The 19,860-nt window shown below is 47.1% G+C and overlaps 1 protein-coding gene across 1 annotated transcript in view; it reads right to left on the minus strand.

The window, feature by feature from the left end:
* Window positions 1-402: 402 nt before the first annotated feature.
* LOC139281594 (transmembrane protein 114) overlaps window positions 403-19,860 on the minus strand; it is a 220,347-nt gene continuing 200,889 nt past the window's right edge. The window contains exon 4 of the mRNA XM_070901744.1: window positions 403-638. Coding sequence (XP_070757845.1) covers window positions 403-638 — 236 coding nt within the window. The remainder of the gene's footprint in view (window positions 639-19,860) is intronic.

Consider the following 19,860-nt stretch of genomic DNA (forward strand, 5'->3'; position numbering starts at 1 on the left):
TTGCCTTTGACCTGTAATTCTGGGAGCTCTCCCTTCACTGCTGTATTAAACTGGTACAGTCACCATGCACAAATCACCGGCAGCATTTCTTTGTTACATTTTTCTGTGAAAGTTACAACAGCAAAGATATCTTAATCTTATTAACAGTTAAACAACATAAACAAAACAGTGAATAAGAAGTGACTGCTTTCATTAAGTAGTTCAGCTACTAATATTTAATTCCACATTTTCAGCATTGAGAGCATTTAAAATCATTCTGACTTTGTGAGAGATACATATTTGGGCAGTTTCCCCAGATTACTGAAACCGTTCCATGATTTCTATGGCAACATCATTTACAGAAACCTTACTTAATTGCCTTTGTTTCATCTCAGTTTTGGTTGATTTTACACGAGGTACGTGTTAGCTTCTTGTTGCTTCTTCCTGCCTCCTTTTCATACCTGTCAATTTTGCAGCTAATATGAAAGTGACACCTGTGAAGACCTCGGCAATGAATGAGATCCATGCCAGAGCCAAGGACCACCCAAACCTGATGTTAATATCTTCCAGAATCTTCTTCCCAGACAGACAGACGGCTTCTTTGAACGCTGCTGCAGAATATCCGATGTACACACTGACCCCACCAAGAGTTACCAGCGCTGAGTTAAACAGAAGATGAGACTTTGATTAGATACTGGCATACTGATGATGCTTTTCCGACATAGAATCATAGAATTATAGAATGGTTACAGCACAGAAGGAGGCCATTCGGCCCGTCGAGTCCGTGCCGGCACTCTGCAAGAGCACCTCAGCTAGTCCCGCACCTCCGCCCTTTCCCCACAGCCCTGCAAAACATTTTTCTTCAGGTACTTATCCAATTCCCGTTTGAAAGCCACGATTGAGTCTGCTTCCACCACCCTTTCAGGCAGTGCATTCCAGATCCTAACCACTCGTTGCGTAAAGACGTTTTTCTACATGTTGCCTTTGGTTCTTCTGCCAAATCTGTGTCCTCTGGTTCTCGACCCTTCCGCCAATGGGAACAGTTTCTATCTACTCTGTTCAGGGCCCTCATGATTTTGAAAAGACCCCTCATGATTTCTTAGCCATTTTTTTTTGTCATATTAGTCATCTAACAGGCATTAATGTAATGTCATGTACAACTACGGAGCTCTATGTTAAATAATATAGCATGCCAAATGATTCTAATGGATCAATTGCCTGTAAAACAGAATTCTGTTTGTTACCATCACATTAGCAATATATTTCTATCTTTAGACACAGAGATGCCGATTTTCATTTTCGGCTCATAACAGGCAGGTGGTGGGCAGTACGATTGGGGTGCTCGCCCAATGTTATCTGCATGGTTGGGCCTTGTTACAAAATCGGTGAGCTGAGCAGGCGTGACAGCCAGCCAGTCAGTTGGTGGAGAGGCAGGAAATCCACAGAGCTGAGCCAAATGTGGGGCATTAAAGTGGGGGTAGGGGGAAACAATTCCAGGGAGGCAGGAAGAATTTTGTGGGACCAGGGGAAGCACCCATGCTCCTCTTGGCCCACAAAAATCATTAGCAAAGCTGGTTAATGAGATTACCTGGTCAGGCAGATAGTGTGCTCAGCCAATAAGGCAGCATTCCCTTTTACCGTTTTGAGACAAATGATGAAAACATTTTTACTATCATTAGAAATGGGAGTAATGCTCGAGGATTGGAAAGTAGCTAACATAACACCATTTAAAACAACAGAGGAGTGAGCCTAACATCTATGGGGTACAGTATTACAAGGCATCCTGAAAGAGGAGATAAAACATGGTTTATAAAGAGGGAGTTGGCATGCATTGTATGAGGAATCCAGTGGGGCTCTGCAGGGCTCAGTACAAGGTCCCTTGCTTTTTGTGGTATAAATCAATGATTAAGACTTGAATGTAGGGGGCAAGATTAAGAAGTTTGCAGATGATACAAAAATTGTCCATGTGGTTGATAGAGAGGAAGAAAGCTGTACAGGAAGCTATCAATGGGATTAGGTGGGAAGAAAAGTGGCAAATGGCATTCAATCCGGAGAAGTGTGAGGTAATGCATTTGGGGAGGTGAAGGAATACACATTAAATGGTAGGACACTGAGAAGTGTAGAGGAACAGAGGAATCTTGGAGTGCATGTCCACAATCCCTGAAGGTAGCAGGACAGGTAAATAAAGTGGTTAAGAAGGTATACGGGATGTTTTCCTTTATTAGCTGAGGCATAGAATATATGCCTCGGCTAATAAAGGAAGGTTATGCTAGAACTGTATAAAACACTAGTTAAGCCACAGCTCGAGAACTGCGTAGTGTTCTAATCACCACAACACAGGAAATATGTGATTGCACTAGAGAGGATACAGAGGAGATTTACGAGGATGTTGCCTGGACTGGAGAATTTTAGCTATGCGGAAAGATTGGATAGGCTGGGGTTGTTTTCTTTGGAACAAAGGAGGCTGAGGGGAGATTTAATTGAGTTGTTTAAAATTCTGAAGGGCCTAGATAGAGTGGCTAGGAAGCACCTATTTCCCTTAGCAGAGAGGTCAATAACCGGGGAGGGGTGGGCATAGATATAAAATAATTGGTAGAAGGATTAGCGAGGAGTTGAGGAGAAACTTCTTCATCCAGAGGGTGGAGCGAGGCAGAAACCCTCATCACATTTTAAAAGTTTGGGATACGCACTTGAAGTGTCGTAACCTATAAGGGTATGGACCAAGAACTGGAAGGTGGGATTTGGCTAAATAGCTCTTTTCCAGCCGGCACAGACATGATGGGCCAAATGGCCTCCTGCTATGCTGTAAACTTCTATGATTTTATGATTCCATGAAATAAATTGTGTCAACATGACAAGCGGCCACCAGTAATGGTGCCACAGGTATCTGTGCTGGGGTCCCTGCTGTTTAACAGTGTCAATTATTTAGAGCTGGGACAGGAACAAATCTGCCTATGACACCAAATTTGGAGGGCGGGTTAAAACAAAGGGGAGGAAAGGGTGGGAAGGTGAACTAGTAGATTAAATTAGTAAATTAATTTAATATGGATGAATACAAGGTAATGGGAATGGAAATAAACAGTGGAAATATAAGCTAAATGGCTCGAGACTACAGGACACAGTGCAGGAGGGGGAACTGGAGGTAGTGATAGGTAATCCAGTGACAGTGGTAGGAAAGGATAATCAGAGGTTGGAACATATACAAAAACAAAACACTGTGGATGCTGGTAATCTGAAATAAAAACAGGAATTTCTTGAATTACTCAGCAGGTCGGGCAGCATCTGTGGAGAGAGAAACAGAGTTAACATTTCAGGTCGGTGACCTTTCATCAGAACTGGAAAAAGTTTGAGATGTAACAGGTTTTAAGTACAGAGAGAGGGAAAGGAGAATGGGGAGGAAAGAACAAAAGGGAAGGTCTGTGATAGGGTGAAAGGCAGGAGAGATTAAATGACAAAAGAGATGATGGTGCGAGGGAAAAAGGGATGCTGATGGGACAAGTGAAGGAACAAAAGATGGGTCTGGGGGTGTGATCATTACCAACAGCTGCTGTCCGAAAAATGGGAGCACAAGTTAGGATCTGAAATTGTTGAACTCAATGTTGAGTCCAGAAGGCTGTAACGTGCTTCATCAAAAGAGGAGATGCTGTTCCTCGAGCTTCCGTTGAACTTCATTCGAATAGTGTAGGAGGCCGAGGACAGAGAGGTCAGTAGGATTACGGCTGAGAACTAAAATGACAAGTTTGAAAAAATAGCCAGAGAACATATCTCAAAAAGTGGCAATTCAGTCTGCAACTCACTTCCTCAAAAAGGTTGATCAGATAGGATTTTCCCCATTTGAAACCATTTTTGCTTATCTTGCAGATTATTTTTAATTTTGCTCCTGACAATTGGTTCTATTAGTAATGAATACTAATGGTTCCAGTTTCCAGAGTAGATTTGGTATTTTTTTGAAGACGGGTATTATCTTCACTTGTTTGAAATCTACTGGGACCACTCCCACTTTCAGTCACTTTCTCATCATGACTGTTAGCATCTCATGAATCTTGACTCTCATCTTCCTCTGTACACTGGGATAAGTACTATCTGTCCCTGAAGAATTGTTTGTTTTGAGTCTGTTAAGCCTCTCTGGATTATTTTCCTTGTTGATGAAAAAGAACATGATTTGTCCAACCTGACCGATGAACGTTGGACACATAATTTTTTATAGCAAAACATTCATCATACAATTAATGATAAATAGATGAAAATAAAAGTCATGCGTAGAGGCATACTTCCTGTGACATTTTCCCATCATGCCTTTTCCACCACGTCTGTCATCATACCTACATTTTACACTTAAACACATGGTCACAGAAAGTTGTTGAGGCCAGTTCGTTAGATATATTCAAAATGGAGTTAGATGTGACCCTTACAGCTAAAGGGATCAAGGGGTATGGAGAGAAAGCAGGAATGGGGTACTGAGGTGAATCAGCCATGATCATATTGAATGGTGGTGCAGGCTCAAAGGGCCAAATGGCCTAGTCCTGCACCTATTTTCTATGTTTCTAAGGGCTGGATTTTCGGCTTTGATGATTTTGGGGCAGTAATGGCGGAGGCGCGGTATAGTTTGCGCCCGGGAATAGTTTGCGCCTGAGTCATCAAAATTGGGCAGCTGGGCCCTGAGTGTGGGGCGCAGCGCTAAGGGAGGCGTTGTACACCTCTCTTGGGCATTAGCATGGGAAAATCCCGAGCTAGAGAGCCGGGCTGGAAGCACTCCAAGAAACACCTGGGGGGAAAGGGGGAGGAAGTGAAAAAGGAACACAAAAACATTCCCAATACATAGCCTACGCCACCACAACATAAATCACAAAAAAAGTTTTTTAAAAAATGATCACACTTACCTTCGGACTGCCTTACTGCAGTCGGTATAGGTTGTCTGCCCAATTTTCCAGGCAGTCACTGTGGGGCGCGTTGCGGGGCGTATGGGTTAAGCGAGAATCCTAAAGCCCGTTGGTGTCACAACCAGGGGCGTTGCACACCGGCGCAGCTCTTCCGCATGGTACTGCTCCGTGCCGCCACAAAACCGGCCCCGAAAACCTCTATCCACCCAGAAGACCTCACCATGCCATTGCCGCCACTCCGGGGCGAAAAACAGAGTGCAAAGGACTGGAAAATCTGCCCCTTAGATGTTCTATTAATCCCTGATTGGGTCCCCTCAGCTTTGTCTCTAAGGTAGGTAGCACTGTCCTGCACAGAGCCATCCACCTGCGGCCTGTAAAAATTGAGCTGCTTGCCTGATGCTTCCTCCAGCTTCCCCGCCCAGAGATGGCCTTTCCCTCTTCTCATGTGTCTCTTGTCACAGCTGTCCCAACCGCCCATGCTTTCCTTCCAGTCCCTTCCCCCAAAAATTATAGTACCATCCTCTGCTGTGACAGGAGAACCAGCTTTAACTTAAAGCCAATTTTTAGGCCTTTGTCTTAGTGCGGATGCAGGGACAGGATTACCCAAAGGACATTCCCAGTACTGAGCTGGGAATACTCTTCTAGTTATTTAACGTTTATTTTGTTCATAGCTCCTTGCTATCACCTATCACCGCTCCTGTCCCGAGTATTTCCCCAGCTCTAAGCTGCCAACACTTTCCCCAAGAAAAGCCTCGTAGTTGTATTCCCAGCTGTGGCCTGGGAACCAGCTTTATGTTCTTTATGTAGCTGCCAACCATCGGTGTTAGGAGCAGGAACCTGCTCTCTGAACCTCGCTCAAGCCGTGACTCCTAAAACAGCCTATCTGGTTCTGGCTAACTCTCGATCTATAAAGTGTCAAAACTCGTCTCTTCCACACGTGCACAGAAAAGGTAAACTCCTGTACTTTATGGAACGTATCAACTTTGCTGTTTTAGCAGCCACAACATGAATAGAGTGAATAGGGATTTGAAGGTATGTAGATGCTAATGCAGGAAAACACTTGGTTGTACAGGACGAAATGTATGCAGCATCTAAATAAGAAATGGTTTCCTGGCCGGCCTCCCTCCAGCACCCTCCGTAAACTTCAGCTCATCCAAACTCGACTGCCCATGTCCTAACTCACACCAAGTTCCACTCATCCAGCACCCCTGTGCTCACTGACCTACATTGGCTCCAGTTCCGACAAAGCCCCAATTTTTAAATTCTCATCCTTGTTTTCAAATCCTTCCATGACCTCACCCCTCCCTATCTCTGTAATCTCCTCCAGCCCCACAATCCGCCCCCCCCTCCACTCCCCGAGATCTCTCCACACCTCCAATTCTGGCCTCTTGCGCATCCCCGGTTTTTATCGTTCAACCATTGGTGGCTGCGTCGTCAGCTGCCCAGGCCCTAGCTCTGGGATTCCCTCCTTAAAGTTCTCCCAACATATTTTTCTTCCCTCTTTTTACAAAACAGACATGTTTATATTGGTTCATAGTGGAAGTGTATCAATTTCCAAAAGTCAATTACAGTGAGTTTATTGAGCAATATGGACCAAACCTCTGTTCTCATTCCAACATATTTTGTTCAGATACCAATGCTGCACAAGTAGCATGATGATATAAGTCAAAAGAGAACTGAATACTTCAGTTGAAAAATGTGAAAAATAAACCACCCGAAACCAGAACCAGAAGTGGGGCCCTGCAATGGGCCGACCACGTTGTTCCTCAGAGCTTGCGAGCGGCGGGGGGAGAGAGAGAGAGCCTGCGGGTGGGGGGGGGGAGAGAGAGAGGCTGTGGGTTGGGGGAGAGAGAGAGCCTGTGGGTGGGGGGAGAGAGAGAGAGCCTGTGGATGGGGGGAGAGAGAGAGCCTGCAGGTGGGGGGAGAGAGAGAGAGGCTGTGGGTGGGGGGAGAGAGAGAGAAAGCCTGCGGGTGGGGGGAGGGGGGGAAGAGAGAGAGCCTGCGGGTGGGGGAAAGAGGGAGAGAGTCTGCAAGCAGCGGGGGTAGAGAGAGAGAGCCTGCGGGTGGGGGGAGAGAGAGAGAGGCTGTGGGTGGGGGGGAGAGAGAGAGCCTGCGGGTGGGGGAAAGAGGGAGAGAGTCTGCAAGCAGCGGGGTAGAGAGAGAGAGCCTGCGGGTGGGGGTAGAGAGAGAGAGAGCCTGCCGGTGGGGGGAGAGAGAGAGAGGCTGTGGGTGGGGGGAGAGAGAGAGCCTGCGGGTGGGGGGAGAGAGAGAGGCTGTGGGTGGGGGGAGAGAGAGAGAGCCTGCGGGTGGGGGTAGAGAGAGAGAGAGCCTGCCGGTGGGGGGAGAGAGAGAGAGGCTGTGGGTGGGGGGAGAGAGAGAGCCTGCGGGTGGGGGGAGAGAGAGAGGCTGTGGGTGGGGGGAGAGAGAGAGAGCCTGTGGGTGGGGGGAGAGAGAGAGAGCCTGCGGGTGGGGGAGAGAGAGAGCCTGCGGGTGGGGGGAGAGAGAGAGAGCCTGTGGGTGGGGGGAGAGAGAGAGAGCCTGCGGGTGGGGGTAGAGAGAGAGAGCCTGCGGGTGGGGGGAGAGAGAGAGAGGCTGTGGGTGGGGGGAGAGAGAGAGCCTGCGGGTGGGGGGAGAGAGAGAGGCTGTGGGTTGGGGAAGAGAGAGAGTCTGTGGGTGGGGGGAGAGAGAGAGAGCCTGCGGGTGGGGGAGGAAGAGAGAGCCTGCGGGTTGGGGGAGAGAGAGAGGCTGTGGGTGGGGGAAAGAGAGAGAGCCTGTGGGTGGGGGGAGAGAGAGAGAGCCTGCGGGTGGGGGGAGAGAGAGAGAGCCTGCGGGTGGGGGGAGAGAGAGAGAGCCTGCGGGTGGGGGGAGAGAGAGAGTCTGTGGGTCGGGGGAGAGAGAGAGCCTGCGGGTGGGGGGAGAGAGAGAGAGCCTGCGGGTGGGGGGAGAGAGAGAGGCTGTGGGTCGGGGGAGAGAGAGAGCCTGTGGGTGGGGGGAGAGAGAGAGAGCCTGCGGGTGGGGGAAGAGAGAGAGCCTGTGGGTTGGGGAAGAGAGAGAGTCTGTGGGTGGGGGGAGAGAGAGAGAGCCTGCGGGTGGGGGAGGAAGAGAGAGGCTGTGGGTTGGGGGAGAGAGAGAGTCTGTGGGTGGGGGAGGAAGAGAGAGCCTGCGGGTTGGGGGAGAGAGAGAGAGGCTGTGGGTGGGGGAAAGAGAGAGCCTGTGGGTCGGGGGAGAGAGAGAGCCTGTGGGTGGGGGGAGAGAGAGAGAGCCTGCGGGTGGGGGAGAGAGAGAGAGGCTGTGGGTGGGGGAAAGAGAGAGCCTGTGGGTCGGGGGAGAGAGAAAGCCTGTGGGTGGGGGGAGAGAGAGAGAGCCTGCGGGTGGGGGAGAGAGAGAGAGGCTGTGGGTGGGGGAAAGAGAGAGCCTGTGGGTCGGGGGAGAGAGAGAGCCTGTGGGTGGGGGGAGAGAGAGAGAGCCTGCGGGTGGGGGAGAGAGAGAGAGGCTGTGGGTGGGGGGAGAGAGAGAGAGCCTGCGGGTGGGGGAAAGAGAGAGCCTGTGGGTGGGGGGAGAGAGAGAGAGCCTGTGGTGGGGGGAGGGGGGGAAGAGAGAGCCTGCGGGTGGGGGGAGAGAAAGGGGAAGCGGGAGGAGAGAGAGGGAACTCAGGGAAGACGGATCACATTCTTCTAACCCCCTTTACACCCACACCCAATTTCTCGGAAAGCTCGGTGCATGTGTTACAAGGGACATCGTTGGAGTGGATGAAATCCAGAAGTCACGATTCTGTCACTATTCATTTCATACCAAATAAAGCTGTTAACAATCGGTGACCTATACACAATGCCCCATCTATGGTGGGCGGGGGGAGGGGTGGGGGGGGGTGAGGCAGCACTTGTGCAGGTGTAAAGGACTTCAGCTGGGGGAGGCCGTACTTGCGCTAGGGTAAAGGACTTCGGTTGGAACTTGGTGGCTTTTGGGAGATCTATCCTCTGTGGCTTCTGAAGTCAAAATGGATCGAATTATAATCAGTCAGAACTTGGGCTGGACGGTTCCAGTTACACATTGCAGAGAAAGTTCAGGTTGTGGCTTATCCTTCAAGGGGACCAATCAGCAAAAGGTCAATTGATAATGGAGAGCCAATCAGAGACAAGGTGGCCATTTTGGCAGTACAAGTAAGTGCATCCTTTATATAGTGCCTTTAATGTAGTAGAACGTCTCAAGGCACTTCACAGGAATATTATAAGAGAAAACAATAAGTTTGACACCGAGCCACATAAGAAGAAATTACAACAGAGAGGTAGGTTTTAAGGAATGTCTTAAAGGAGGAAAGAGAGGTAGAGAGGCAGAGAGGTTTTGGGAAGGCATTCCAGAGCTTAGGGACCAGGCAGCTGAAGGCACGGTAACCAATGGTTGAGCAGTTATAATCAGGGATGCGCAAGAGGGCAGAATTTGAGGTGCGTTGACTTCAGGTTCTTTAGTCTTAGATATTTGTTAGTCAGTAGCAGTAGCAGGAGTAGACAGTTTATAGCGAGCATACTGTCTCTTGCTTTGTCTTTATAGGAGTAGCAGTCTCTCTGGAAGTTCACTTAGGTTCTCTTTGTTCTGTAAGAACTTTTACCAAGCAAATATAGAAAGGTGCCTTTACAGGCACCATGTATTAGGACAACAAGTAAAACACTGAGTTGGCTTGTGGGGCTGCTGTAGTGAGTTGCAGGCAAAGTTAATGTGTCTCTTAATGTTACAGGTGCGGAACTGAAGATCCAGAGAGCTCCGCCACCGAAAGGGGATTCATTGACCAAACACCCCAGCAGTGAATGCTGGGAAGGAAAGAGATCGACTCAACCACACCGCTCATAAAGGCGACGTTATGTAAGATCTGAAGGTTGTTAATCGCACATGAGCTATTTAATAGGCAGTTGTTCAAAGCGTAAATCGGAACTTGCACCCAAAATTACATTAATTCCCGTGCCCATTCTACCGTTGTCACATTACGCCAAAATATCCTGCCAATCTCATGAGCATATGCTGGAATGTAAAAATTAGCATAAATCAGTGTAAATGGCCATCACGGTTTGAACATAATTTGAACATAACGAATGGGGTCTCAAGGCGATAGGGTGGAGTACTATAAAAGTGTGGAAGCGGGGGCAGGGGAGAGAAATTACTTCAGAGTGAGGCTGGAGAATGCAAGGTAAGTGGCAGAATATTTCTCTGTCTTCAAGATTTTTCATTAATCATTTAACGGGAAAGTCTCCATTGTCTCAATTCTTTCCCTTCTCTGCTGCTGATTCCCCTGAGACGGCTAGCAAGGTGAGGTCTTTCAACTTCATGGAGGGAAACCTGCAGCTGCTCCTGGACAAAAAGAAGGTGGGATCGGTTGCTCAGCTCCCCCATATCCCAGCCTTTACATGCGGTTAGGAGGTGGCTGAGGAACTGTGTGCCAAATGCATGATCCTCAGTGTCACAAGAAATTCAATGACCTGATCAGAGCAGGGAAGGTAAGACACTCACCATGCTCTCGCTTTGTTCCTCGCCCACTGTGGACGCCGCATTCAAATCTCTATGGCGGATCTGATTGATCAGTGACCTTACAGCGAACCCCACCCCCACCGCCCCCCGGAATGATGCAGACCAGGTGTACCTTCAGTTGTTCCACACATTCAAATGAGTAGAAGTCTAACTTTTCTCTTTTTTTGTTTGTGCAGAGTGCAATGCCGGGTGGGGGGCACCCCCAACATCCCCTCATTGAGAACCCCCGCCCCCCCAACCCCATGAGCAGATGGTCCCTCCTGGGCTGCCACATCACAGTGGCTGCGTTGGAGGCCGAGATGGGGGAAAGTCCTGAGACAGGTGAGAACCTCAATTCTCCAGGACAGGCATTGAGAGCATTCACCTCCCCATTCCTTCCACCTCCCCATTTCTTCCTCTTCCCCATGGGGAATTCCAGCAGTGGCAAAAGCAACCATTCCTGCCCTCTATTCTTTGTTCCCAGAAGGCAGTTTTTCTGAAGGAGGAGGGGAAGAGGAGGAGGAGATGCAGCGGTGGTGGGGTTGGAGGTAGCAGCTTCAGGATGACCTGGAAAACACAGATGCTGGCTCTGTTATACAAGCTGTTTGCACTAGAGCTGCACACCAGAGCTGCACACCTTCCTTCTTGCTTCCACCTCTCTACCTCTCTCCATTAAGATGCTCCTACCTCTTTGGCCAAGCTTTTGATCACCTGGCTTAATATCTTCTTATGTGTCAAAAATCTTTTGATAATCGCTCCTGCAAAGCGCTTTGGAATGTTTTACTACATTAAAGGTGCTATATAAATACAATTGTGATTGTTGTTGGTGGTGCTGCTCAGGTCTCAGGCCACCTCCAATCAGAGTCAGAATCAGAGTCAGCTGACTCTCCTCAACATTCCACCAGGGTGAGCGAGCTGCAGGCCTGCCGAGGCACCTGCCGGCAGAACATAAGGAGCGGCAGTAAGTCTCTGGAATCTGTCCGCAGCAACATGCAGCTGCTTGCAGGAGTGGCCGTTGAGTCTCCTTTAATGCTGAGCACCGACAATGCACAGGTGATGTTAGAGCTGCGAGAAGCATTGGGACACACAGCAGGCACGAGCCAGGAGCCAGGGAGGGGGCCGGTGGGGCTTCCAACTTGATAAAAGCTCAGACGACAGTGCGGGATATAACTGCTGCCACCCTGTCACCTGTCAGGCTGATGACTGGGTCCGCTGATCAAGTTGATGGGCAACAGGTGCGGTCCAAGTGCCTACTGCTGCCAACTCTCACTCTTCCATCACCAGGTACTATGCCTAGGGTTGCCAACCCTCCAGGATTGTCCTGGAGTCTCCAGGAATTAAGGATTAAACTCCTGGTCACAGTTGCGAGTAACACAGGCGAAAAAACATCACAGTGGCATTAAATTTTTATTTTTTATTTTCTTTGAACACTTTTGCTTATTAGTTATAAAAATATTGAAGTTGGGGAAAAAAGGCTGTTTCATTGAGTCATGATTAATCCAATTGGATAACAAAGTGTCTGTTCCCTTTCCAATTGGCCGTGGGAAGGCAGCGTGCCAGGAGGATGGACCAATGGCAGGAGTGTGATGGCGGGCCAGTTGGAGGCAGGAGGTCATGTGAGGAAACCTTCAGGAATACACCCAATCAGAGGTGGCAATCCTATTGGTGCCACCAGCACAAGGCATCTCCGGATCTCCATCTCGGGACACAAACAGCAACTGCCCTGACATGGCAGCATCTGGCCGTCAGCATGCACCGGCCACAGTCCCATGACCCATCAGCTCAGTATCCATCCAACACGCCTCACCTTTCCTGTCCCAAGGAAACTGGAACACAGCACAGGGGAGAGCTGGCAGATGACTTGTCCAGGCACCGAGACCAAGCGGGGTGTGTGGAGGGAGTTGGGACAATTCTACTATCTCCTCTTTCTCCTCCTTGGTCTGGGGGTGAGGGAGGGAAGCCGGCTGGCTGGAAGGTTGTGATCGTCCCTGTCATGTCCCCTTTGTTTGATTTCAAAATGTTATTGCTGCGAAGTGAAAACATTTTGACTCATAGAGATTAATGTTTTATTTAAATCTGTCAAAGTTTGCTAAAGTTGTAAAATTTGCTCATGTTTACGTAAAGTTCCCAATCCGACTTTAACTCATCGCGCAGCAAGTCGGAGAGTCAGCTGATGGCCTTGTTTGTAAAGCGCAGTGATCACACGGTCAGTTTCCCCAACATCTCCGAGCCGAGGCCTGTACACTTTCCAGTTCGGGTACTTGTATGTGTGGTGCGCTGTCTTCACTGGTGGTGCTTCACTCTCTGGCCCTACCGTCTCCAGTTAGAAACATAGAAATCGACAGCGCAGAAAGAGGCCATTTTGGCCCATCGTGTCCGCGCCAGCCGACAAAGAGCCACACAGCCCTCAGTCAGCAGCCCTGAAGGTTACACATAAACGTTAGTGGGAGTTGTGTACAGACCTCCAAACAGTAATAGTGATGTTTGGGAAGGCATCAAACAGGAAATTAGGGGTGCATGCAATAAAGGTACAACAGTTACCATGGGTGACTTTAATATGCATATAGATTGGGCTAACCAAACTGGAAGCAATACGGTGGAGGAGGATTTCCTGGAGTGCATAAGGGATGGTTTTCTAGACCAATATGTCGAGGAACCAACTAGGGGGGAGGCCATCTTAGACTGAGTGCTGTGTAATGAGAGAGGATTAATTAGTAATCTCGTTGTGCGAGGCCCCTTGGGGCAGAGTGACCATAATATGGTGGAATTCTGCATTAGGATGGAGAATGAAACAGTTAATTCAGAGACCATGGTCCAGAACTTAAAGAAGGGTAACTTTGAAGGTATGAGGTATGAATTGGCTAGGATAGATTGGTGAATGACACTTAAGGGGTTGACTGTGGATGGGCAATGGCAGACATTTAGAGACCGCATGGATGAACTACAACAATTGTACATCCTTGTCTGGCGTAAAAATAAAAAAGGGAATATGGCTCAACCGTGGCTATCAAGGGAAATCAGGGATAGTATTAAAGCCAAGGAAGTGGCATACAAATTGGCCAGAAATAGCAGCGAACCCGGGGACTGGGAGAAATTTAGAACTCAGCAGAGGAGGACAAAGGGTTTGATTAGGGTAGGGAAAATAGAGTACGAGAGGAAGCTTGCAGGGAACATTAAGACGGACTGCAAAAGCTTCTATAGATATGTAAAGAGAAAAAGGTTAGTAAAGACAAACGTAGGTCCCCTGCAGTCAGAATCAGGGGAAGTCATCATGGGGAACAAAGAAATGGCAGACCAATTGAACAAGTACTTTGGTTCGGTATTCACTAAGGAGGACACAAACAACCTTGCGGATATAAAAGGGGTCAAAGGGTCTAGTAAGGAGGAGGAACTGAGAGAAATCCTTATTAGTCGGGACATTGTGTTGGGGAAATTGATGGGATTGAAGGCCGATAAATCCCCAGGGCCTGATGGACTGCATCCCAGAGTACTTAAGGAGGTGGCCTTGGAAATAGCGGATGCATTGACAGTCATTTTCCAACATTCCATACGCTCTGGATCAATTCCTATAGAGTGGAAGGTAGCCAATGTAACCCCACTTTTTAAAAAAGGAGGGAGAGAGATAACAGGGAATTATAGACCGGTCAGCCTGACCTCAGTAGTGGGTAAAATGATGGAATCAATTATTAAGGATGTCATAGCAGCGCATTTGGAAAGAGGTGACATGATAGATCCAAGTCAGCATGGATTTGTGAAAGGGAAATCATGCTTGACAAATCTTCTGGAATTTTTTGAGGATGTTTCCAGTAGAGTGGACAAGGGAGAACCAGTTGATGTGGTATATTTGGACTTTCAGAAGGCTTTCGACAAGGTCCCACACAAGAGATTAATGTGCAAAGTTAAAGCACATGGGATTGGGGGTAGTGTGCTGACATGGATTGAGAACTGGTTGTCAGACAGGAAGCAAAGATTAGGAGTAAATGGGTACTTTTCAGAATGGCAGGCAGTGATTAGTGGGGTACCGCAAGATTCAGTGCTGGGGCCCCAGCTGTTTACATTGTACATTAATGATTTGGACGAGGGGATTAAATGTAGTATCTCCAAATTTGCGGTTGACACTAAGTTGGTTGGCAGTGTGAGCTGCGAGGAGGTTGCTATGAGGCTGCAGAGTGACTTGGATAGGTTAGGTGAGTGGGCAAATGCATGGCAGATGAAGTATAATGTGAATAAATGTGAGGTTATCCACTTTGGTGGTAAAAACAGAGAGACAGACTATTGTCTGAATGGTGACAGATTAGGAAAAGAGGAGGTGCAACGAGACCTGGGTGTCATGGTACATCAGTCATTGAAGGTTGGCATGCAGGTACAGCAGGCGGTTAAGAAAGCAAATGGCATGTTGGCCTTCATAGCGAGGGGATTTGAGTACAGGGGTAGGGAGGTATTGCTACAGTTGTACAGGGCCTTGGTGAGGCCACACCTGGAGTATTGTGTACAGTTTTGGTCTCCTAACTTGAGGAAGGACATTCTTGCTATTGAGGGAGTGCAGCGAAGGTTCACCAGACTGATTCCCGGGATGGCGGGCTGACATATCAAGAAAGACTGGATCAACTGAACTTGTATTCACTGGAGTTCAGAAAAATGAGAGGGGATCTGATAGAAACGTTTAAAATTCTGACAGGTTTGGACAGGTTAGATGCAGGAAGAATGTTCCCAATGTTGGGGAAGTCCAGAACCAGGGGTCACAGTCTAAGGATAAGGGGTAAGCATTTCGGACTGAGATGAGGAGAAACTTCTTCACTCAGAGAGTGGTGAACCTGTGGAATTCTCTACCACAGAAAGTTGTTGAGGCCAATTCACTAAATATATTCAAAAAGGAGTTAGATATAGTCCTTACCACTAAGGGGATCAAGGGGTATGGCGAGAAAGCAGGAATGGGGTACTGAGGTTGCATGTTCAGCCATGAACTCATTGAATGGCGGTGCAGGCTCGAAGGGCCGAATGGCCTACTCCTGCACCTATTTTCTATGTTTCTATAAACCTATGAATATTGGCGGAAAGGTAAAGAGCATCCAGCCCAACCAGTCCAACCACACACAATTGTGATATCCCATGCATGGCAACATCTTACACTCCACCCCAAGTGATCTCCTGGGAGAGGTTAAAAACCCAGGCCAATTGGGGGGAAAAAATCTGGGAAAATTCCTCTCCAACCTATCCAGGTGATCGAAACAAGTCCAGGAGATCACTCTGGCCATATTCGATTCCAGAAGTACTTACCATTGTATCTGCGCCAGCCAACAAGAGGTTATCCAGTCTAATTCCACTTACCAGTTGTAGATCCGTAACCCTACAGGTTACAGCACTTCAAGTGCCCATCCAAGCACCTTTTAAATGTGATGAGGGTTTCTGCCAACTTTCCAGGCAGTGAGTTCCAGACCCCCACAACCCTCTGCTTGAAAAAGCTTCCCCTCAAATCACCTCTAAACCTTCCACCAATCACGTTAAAATTATGCCCCCTCATAATTGATCTCTCCACCAAGGGAAATAGGCCTTTGCTATCCACTATATCCAGGCCCCTCAAAATGTTGTACACCTCAATGAGGTCTCCTCTCAGCCTCCTTTGTTCCAAGGAGAACAAACTTAGCCTATCCAATCATAGCTAAAATTTTCCATTCCAGGCAGCATCCTCGTAAATCTCCTCTGCAACCTCTCCAGTGCATTCACGTCCTTCCTATAATACGGTGACCAGAACTGCACGCAGTATTCCAGCTGTGGCCTAACCAGAGTTTTATACAAGTTAAGCATAACCTCCCTGCTCTTGTATATCATGCCTCGGCCAATAAAGACAAGCATTCCGTATGGCTTCTTAACAACCTTATCCACCTGGCCTGTTACTTTCAGGGATCTGTGGACAAGCACTCCCAAAATCCCTTTGTTCATCTACACTTCTAAGTGGCCTATCATTTAATGTGTATACCCTTTTCTTATTAGCCCTCCCCAAGTGCATTATCTCACACTTCTCCGAATTAAATTCCATTTGCCACTGCTCTGCCCACCTGACCAGTAGATTGATATCTTCCTGCAGTCCATGACTTTCCTCTTCATTATCAACCACACAGCCAATTTTAGTGTCATCTGAAAACTTCTTAATCATACCCACTATATTCAAATCTAGATCATTGATGTATACCACAAAAAGCAAGGGAGCCAGTACTGAGCCCTGCGGAACCCGACTGGAAACAACCTTCCAGTCACAAAAACCTCTGAGCCAATTTTGGATCCAACTTGCCACTTGGCCTTGGATCCCATGGGCTTTTACCTTCATGACCAGTCTGCCAAGTGGGACCTTATCAAAAGCTTTGCTAAAGTCCATATACACTACATCGTACGCACTACTCTCATCGACCATCCTGGTTACCTCCTCAAAAAATTCAATCAGGTTAATCAAACAGGTTGATCTTCCCATAACAAATCCATGCAGACTGTCCTTGATTAATCCTAGCCTTTCTAAATGTAGAATTATCCTGTCCTTCAGGATTTTTTCCAATAATTTTCCCATCACTGAGGTTAGGCTGACAGGCCTGTAATTACTCGGCCTATCCCCTTCTCCCTTCTTAAACAAGGGTACCACATTAGTAGTCCTCCAGTCCTCCGGCACCATGCCTAAATCCAAAGATGACTGGAAAATGATGATCAAGGCCTCTGCTATTTCCTCTTTTGCTTCGCTCAACAGCCCGGGATGCATTTCATCCGGGCCTGGGGACTCATTCACTTTCAAAGCTGCTAAACCCCTTAATACTTCCTCTCTCACTATGTTTACTTCATCCAAAATTTCACACTCCTCCTCGAAAGCAGTATCTGCATTGCCCCTTTCCTTTGTGAAAACAGATGCAAAGTATTTATTCAGAACCATAACAGCATCTTCCGCCTCCACACAAAGATTACCCTCATGGTCTCTAAAGGCTCTACCCTTTCTTTAGTTATCCTCGTACTTTTAATATATTTATAGAACATCTTTGGGTTTTCTTTAATTTTACTTGTCAAGAATGTTTCATGCTGTCTCTTAGCATTCCTAATATCCTTTTTAATTTCACCTCTGAACTTTCTATATTCTTCCAGAGATTATACAGTATTTAGCCATCAGTATATGACATACGCTTCCCTTTTTTTCTTTATCCTCCCCTATAAGTCCCTAAACATCCAGGGGGCTCTAGAATTGTTATTCTCACCCTTTTTCTTTAAGGGCACATGTTTGGCCTGAGCCCTCCGGATCTCCGCCTTGAATGCCTCCCACTGTTCCGACACTGATTTACCTACAAGTAGCTGTTTCCAGTCCACTGTGGCCAAATCACTTCTCAACTTAGCAAAGTTAGCTTTTCCCTAATTTGGGACTTTTATTCTTGGTCTATCCTTGTCCTTATCCATAACTACCTAGAATCTGACTGAATTAAGATCACTGGCACCCAAGTGCTCTCCCACTATACCCCTTCCACCTGCCCAGCTTCATTCCCCAAAATTAAATCCAAACCCGCCCCCTCTCATGTTGGGCTTGTTACATACTGACTAACAAAATTCTCTTGAATGCTGTTTAAGAATTCTGCACCCTCTACACCCTTCCCACTATATTTGTCCCAATCAATATTAGGATAGTTGAAATCCCCTACTATTACTGCACTATGGTTTTTGGACTTCACAGAAATTTGCCTACATATTTGCTCTTCTATCTCCCTCCCGCTGTTTGAGGGCCCAGCAGTGTGATTGCACCTTTCTTATTTTTCAGTTCGACCCATATGGCCTCATTTGATGATCCCTCTAACATATCATCCCTACTCACAGCTGTAATAGTTTCTTTAATCAATACCACGACCCCCTCCCTTTTTATCCCCTTCTCTGTCTTGTCTAAAATTCCTGTAACCAGGAATATTTAGCTGCCAAACCTGCCCCTCTTTCAGGCATGTCTCTGTAATGGCTATAATGTCATACTCCCAAGTTCTCTTCCTCCTGCTCCATGATAATGGCAAGTAGGGCTAGATCCAGCAATAGAGCCATTTCTATTTCTCAGAAGGACTGGAAAATAGCTGTCGGGTTCCACAGGATGGGAGTAGCTTCAATGCTTCTTGGAGCACCTGGTTTGTGCCTGGTCCAGGTGACTTCAGGTGTCTGTTTCCCCGAAAACCTGGTTGTAATTTTAATAGAACTTCTCAACCAGTGTATTTGCAAGGGATATGGGTGGGGCAGGGGTGGCGGGGGGATGGGGGGGGAGAGGGGAGGAGGGTGGGGGCGGGGGAGAGTAGGGGAGGCAATATTATGAGCTTGGATATGTTTAGGTGCAGGAATTAATAAAAGATTGAAGAAATTTGGATGTATCATAATCATGTGCTTAATTTATTTATACTGAATGTTCCTCGATCTTTCACGCTGCATATATGCTTTGATTTCATGCGTCTCTGGCACAAACCCACAGGGCATTATAACCTGTGCCAGACTTGACAAATTTAGAACCAGCACTTTTCAAAGTTACTCAAGTAATTCCCCTGTTATTTTTTTTCCCTTATGAATGACCGCGTAAATACATCTGCTATATCTCAAATTACCTTTTCTTTTCGCATTATCCTGAAAGTGAAGCATTTTCATGAAAAAAATGAATTGATTAGTAAAAGGATTTACATAACTAACTCCTGACTATTTCATTCACTGAATGGTCTGGATTATATAAACAAGTCAAATAATGATTCACTGGTTTCCTCAGTTCTGTCAAATTAAATGTAATTATCAGGTTTCAGTTCATTGAAGTAACATAATTGGTTTGGTATTCACAGGTTATCCAACATGTTTCACTGTGTGAGGCCTCACTGAGTCCAAACATCTTTCCTGCACAGAATTTAATTATCAAACATAGTTCTATTCTGCAAGCATTCAATTGTGCAATGCATAACAGATGTCATCAACCCATTTAAAATATGTAAAGCGCTGAAAAATATTGCCATATCAGAGAACCTGTGTAATGAATGTCAAGTTCTGTGGGCAGATGCATGGTCTGGAATAGCCATCTTATCTAATCATTATATTCAAATGGCATTTTTATAAGACAAATTTCCTGCCAAAATCTCAATATGATGGGACTTGTGTGTTGGTAGAATTTGTTATATTTGGATACTGATCCAATGAGTTATTTGTCAGGGAAAGAGTGGCTGCTTTGACTAGGCACCTATTTACATGAGGTAAATATGTGCACTTGACACTGCCTCAGTTAGCAAGTTTTGCTTATTGATGGGTGCAGGTTCCATCTTACCCTTGACCCACACTTAACCTGGTCTTGTACTGGCCCCTCTCTCATTCCTACATGAGTCTGGCTGTTATTACACTGGGCTAGATCCCCTTCCCCTCTCAGCAACTCTCCCAGCACAAATTAGAGAGATTGCAGCCTCTTCACAGTGTCAGCTGTGGCTCAGTTGGTAGCACCCTTGTCTTGGACTCAGAATGTTGTAGGTTGAAGTCCCACTCC

This window comes from Pristiophorus japonicus, chromosome 15 (assembly GCF_044704955.1).
Source record: "Pristiophorus japonicus isolate sPriJap1 chromosome 15, sPriJap1.hap1, whole genome shotgun sequence".
NCBI classification, from domain to species: Eukaryota; Metazoa; Chordata; class Chondrichthyes; family Pristiophoridae; genus Pristiophorus; species Pristiophorus japonicus.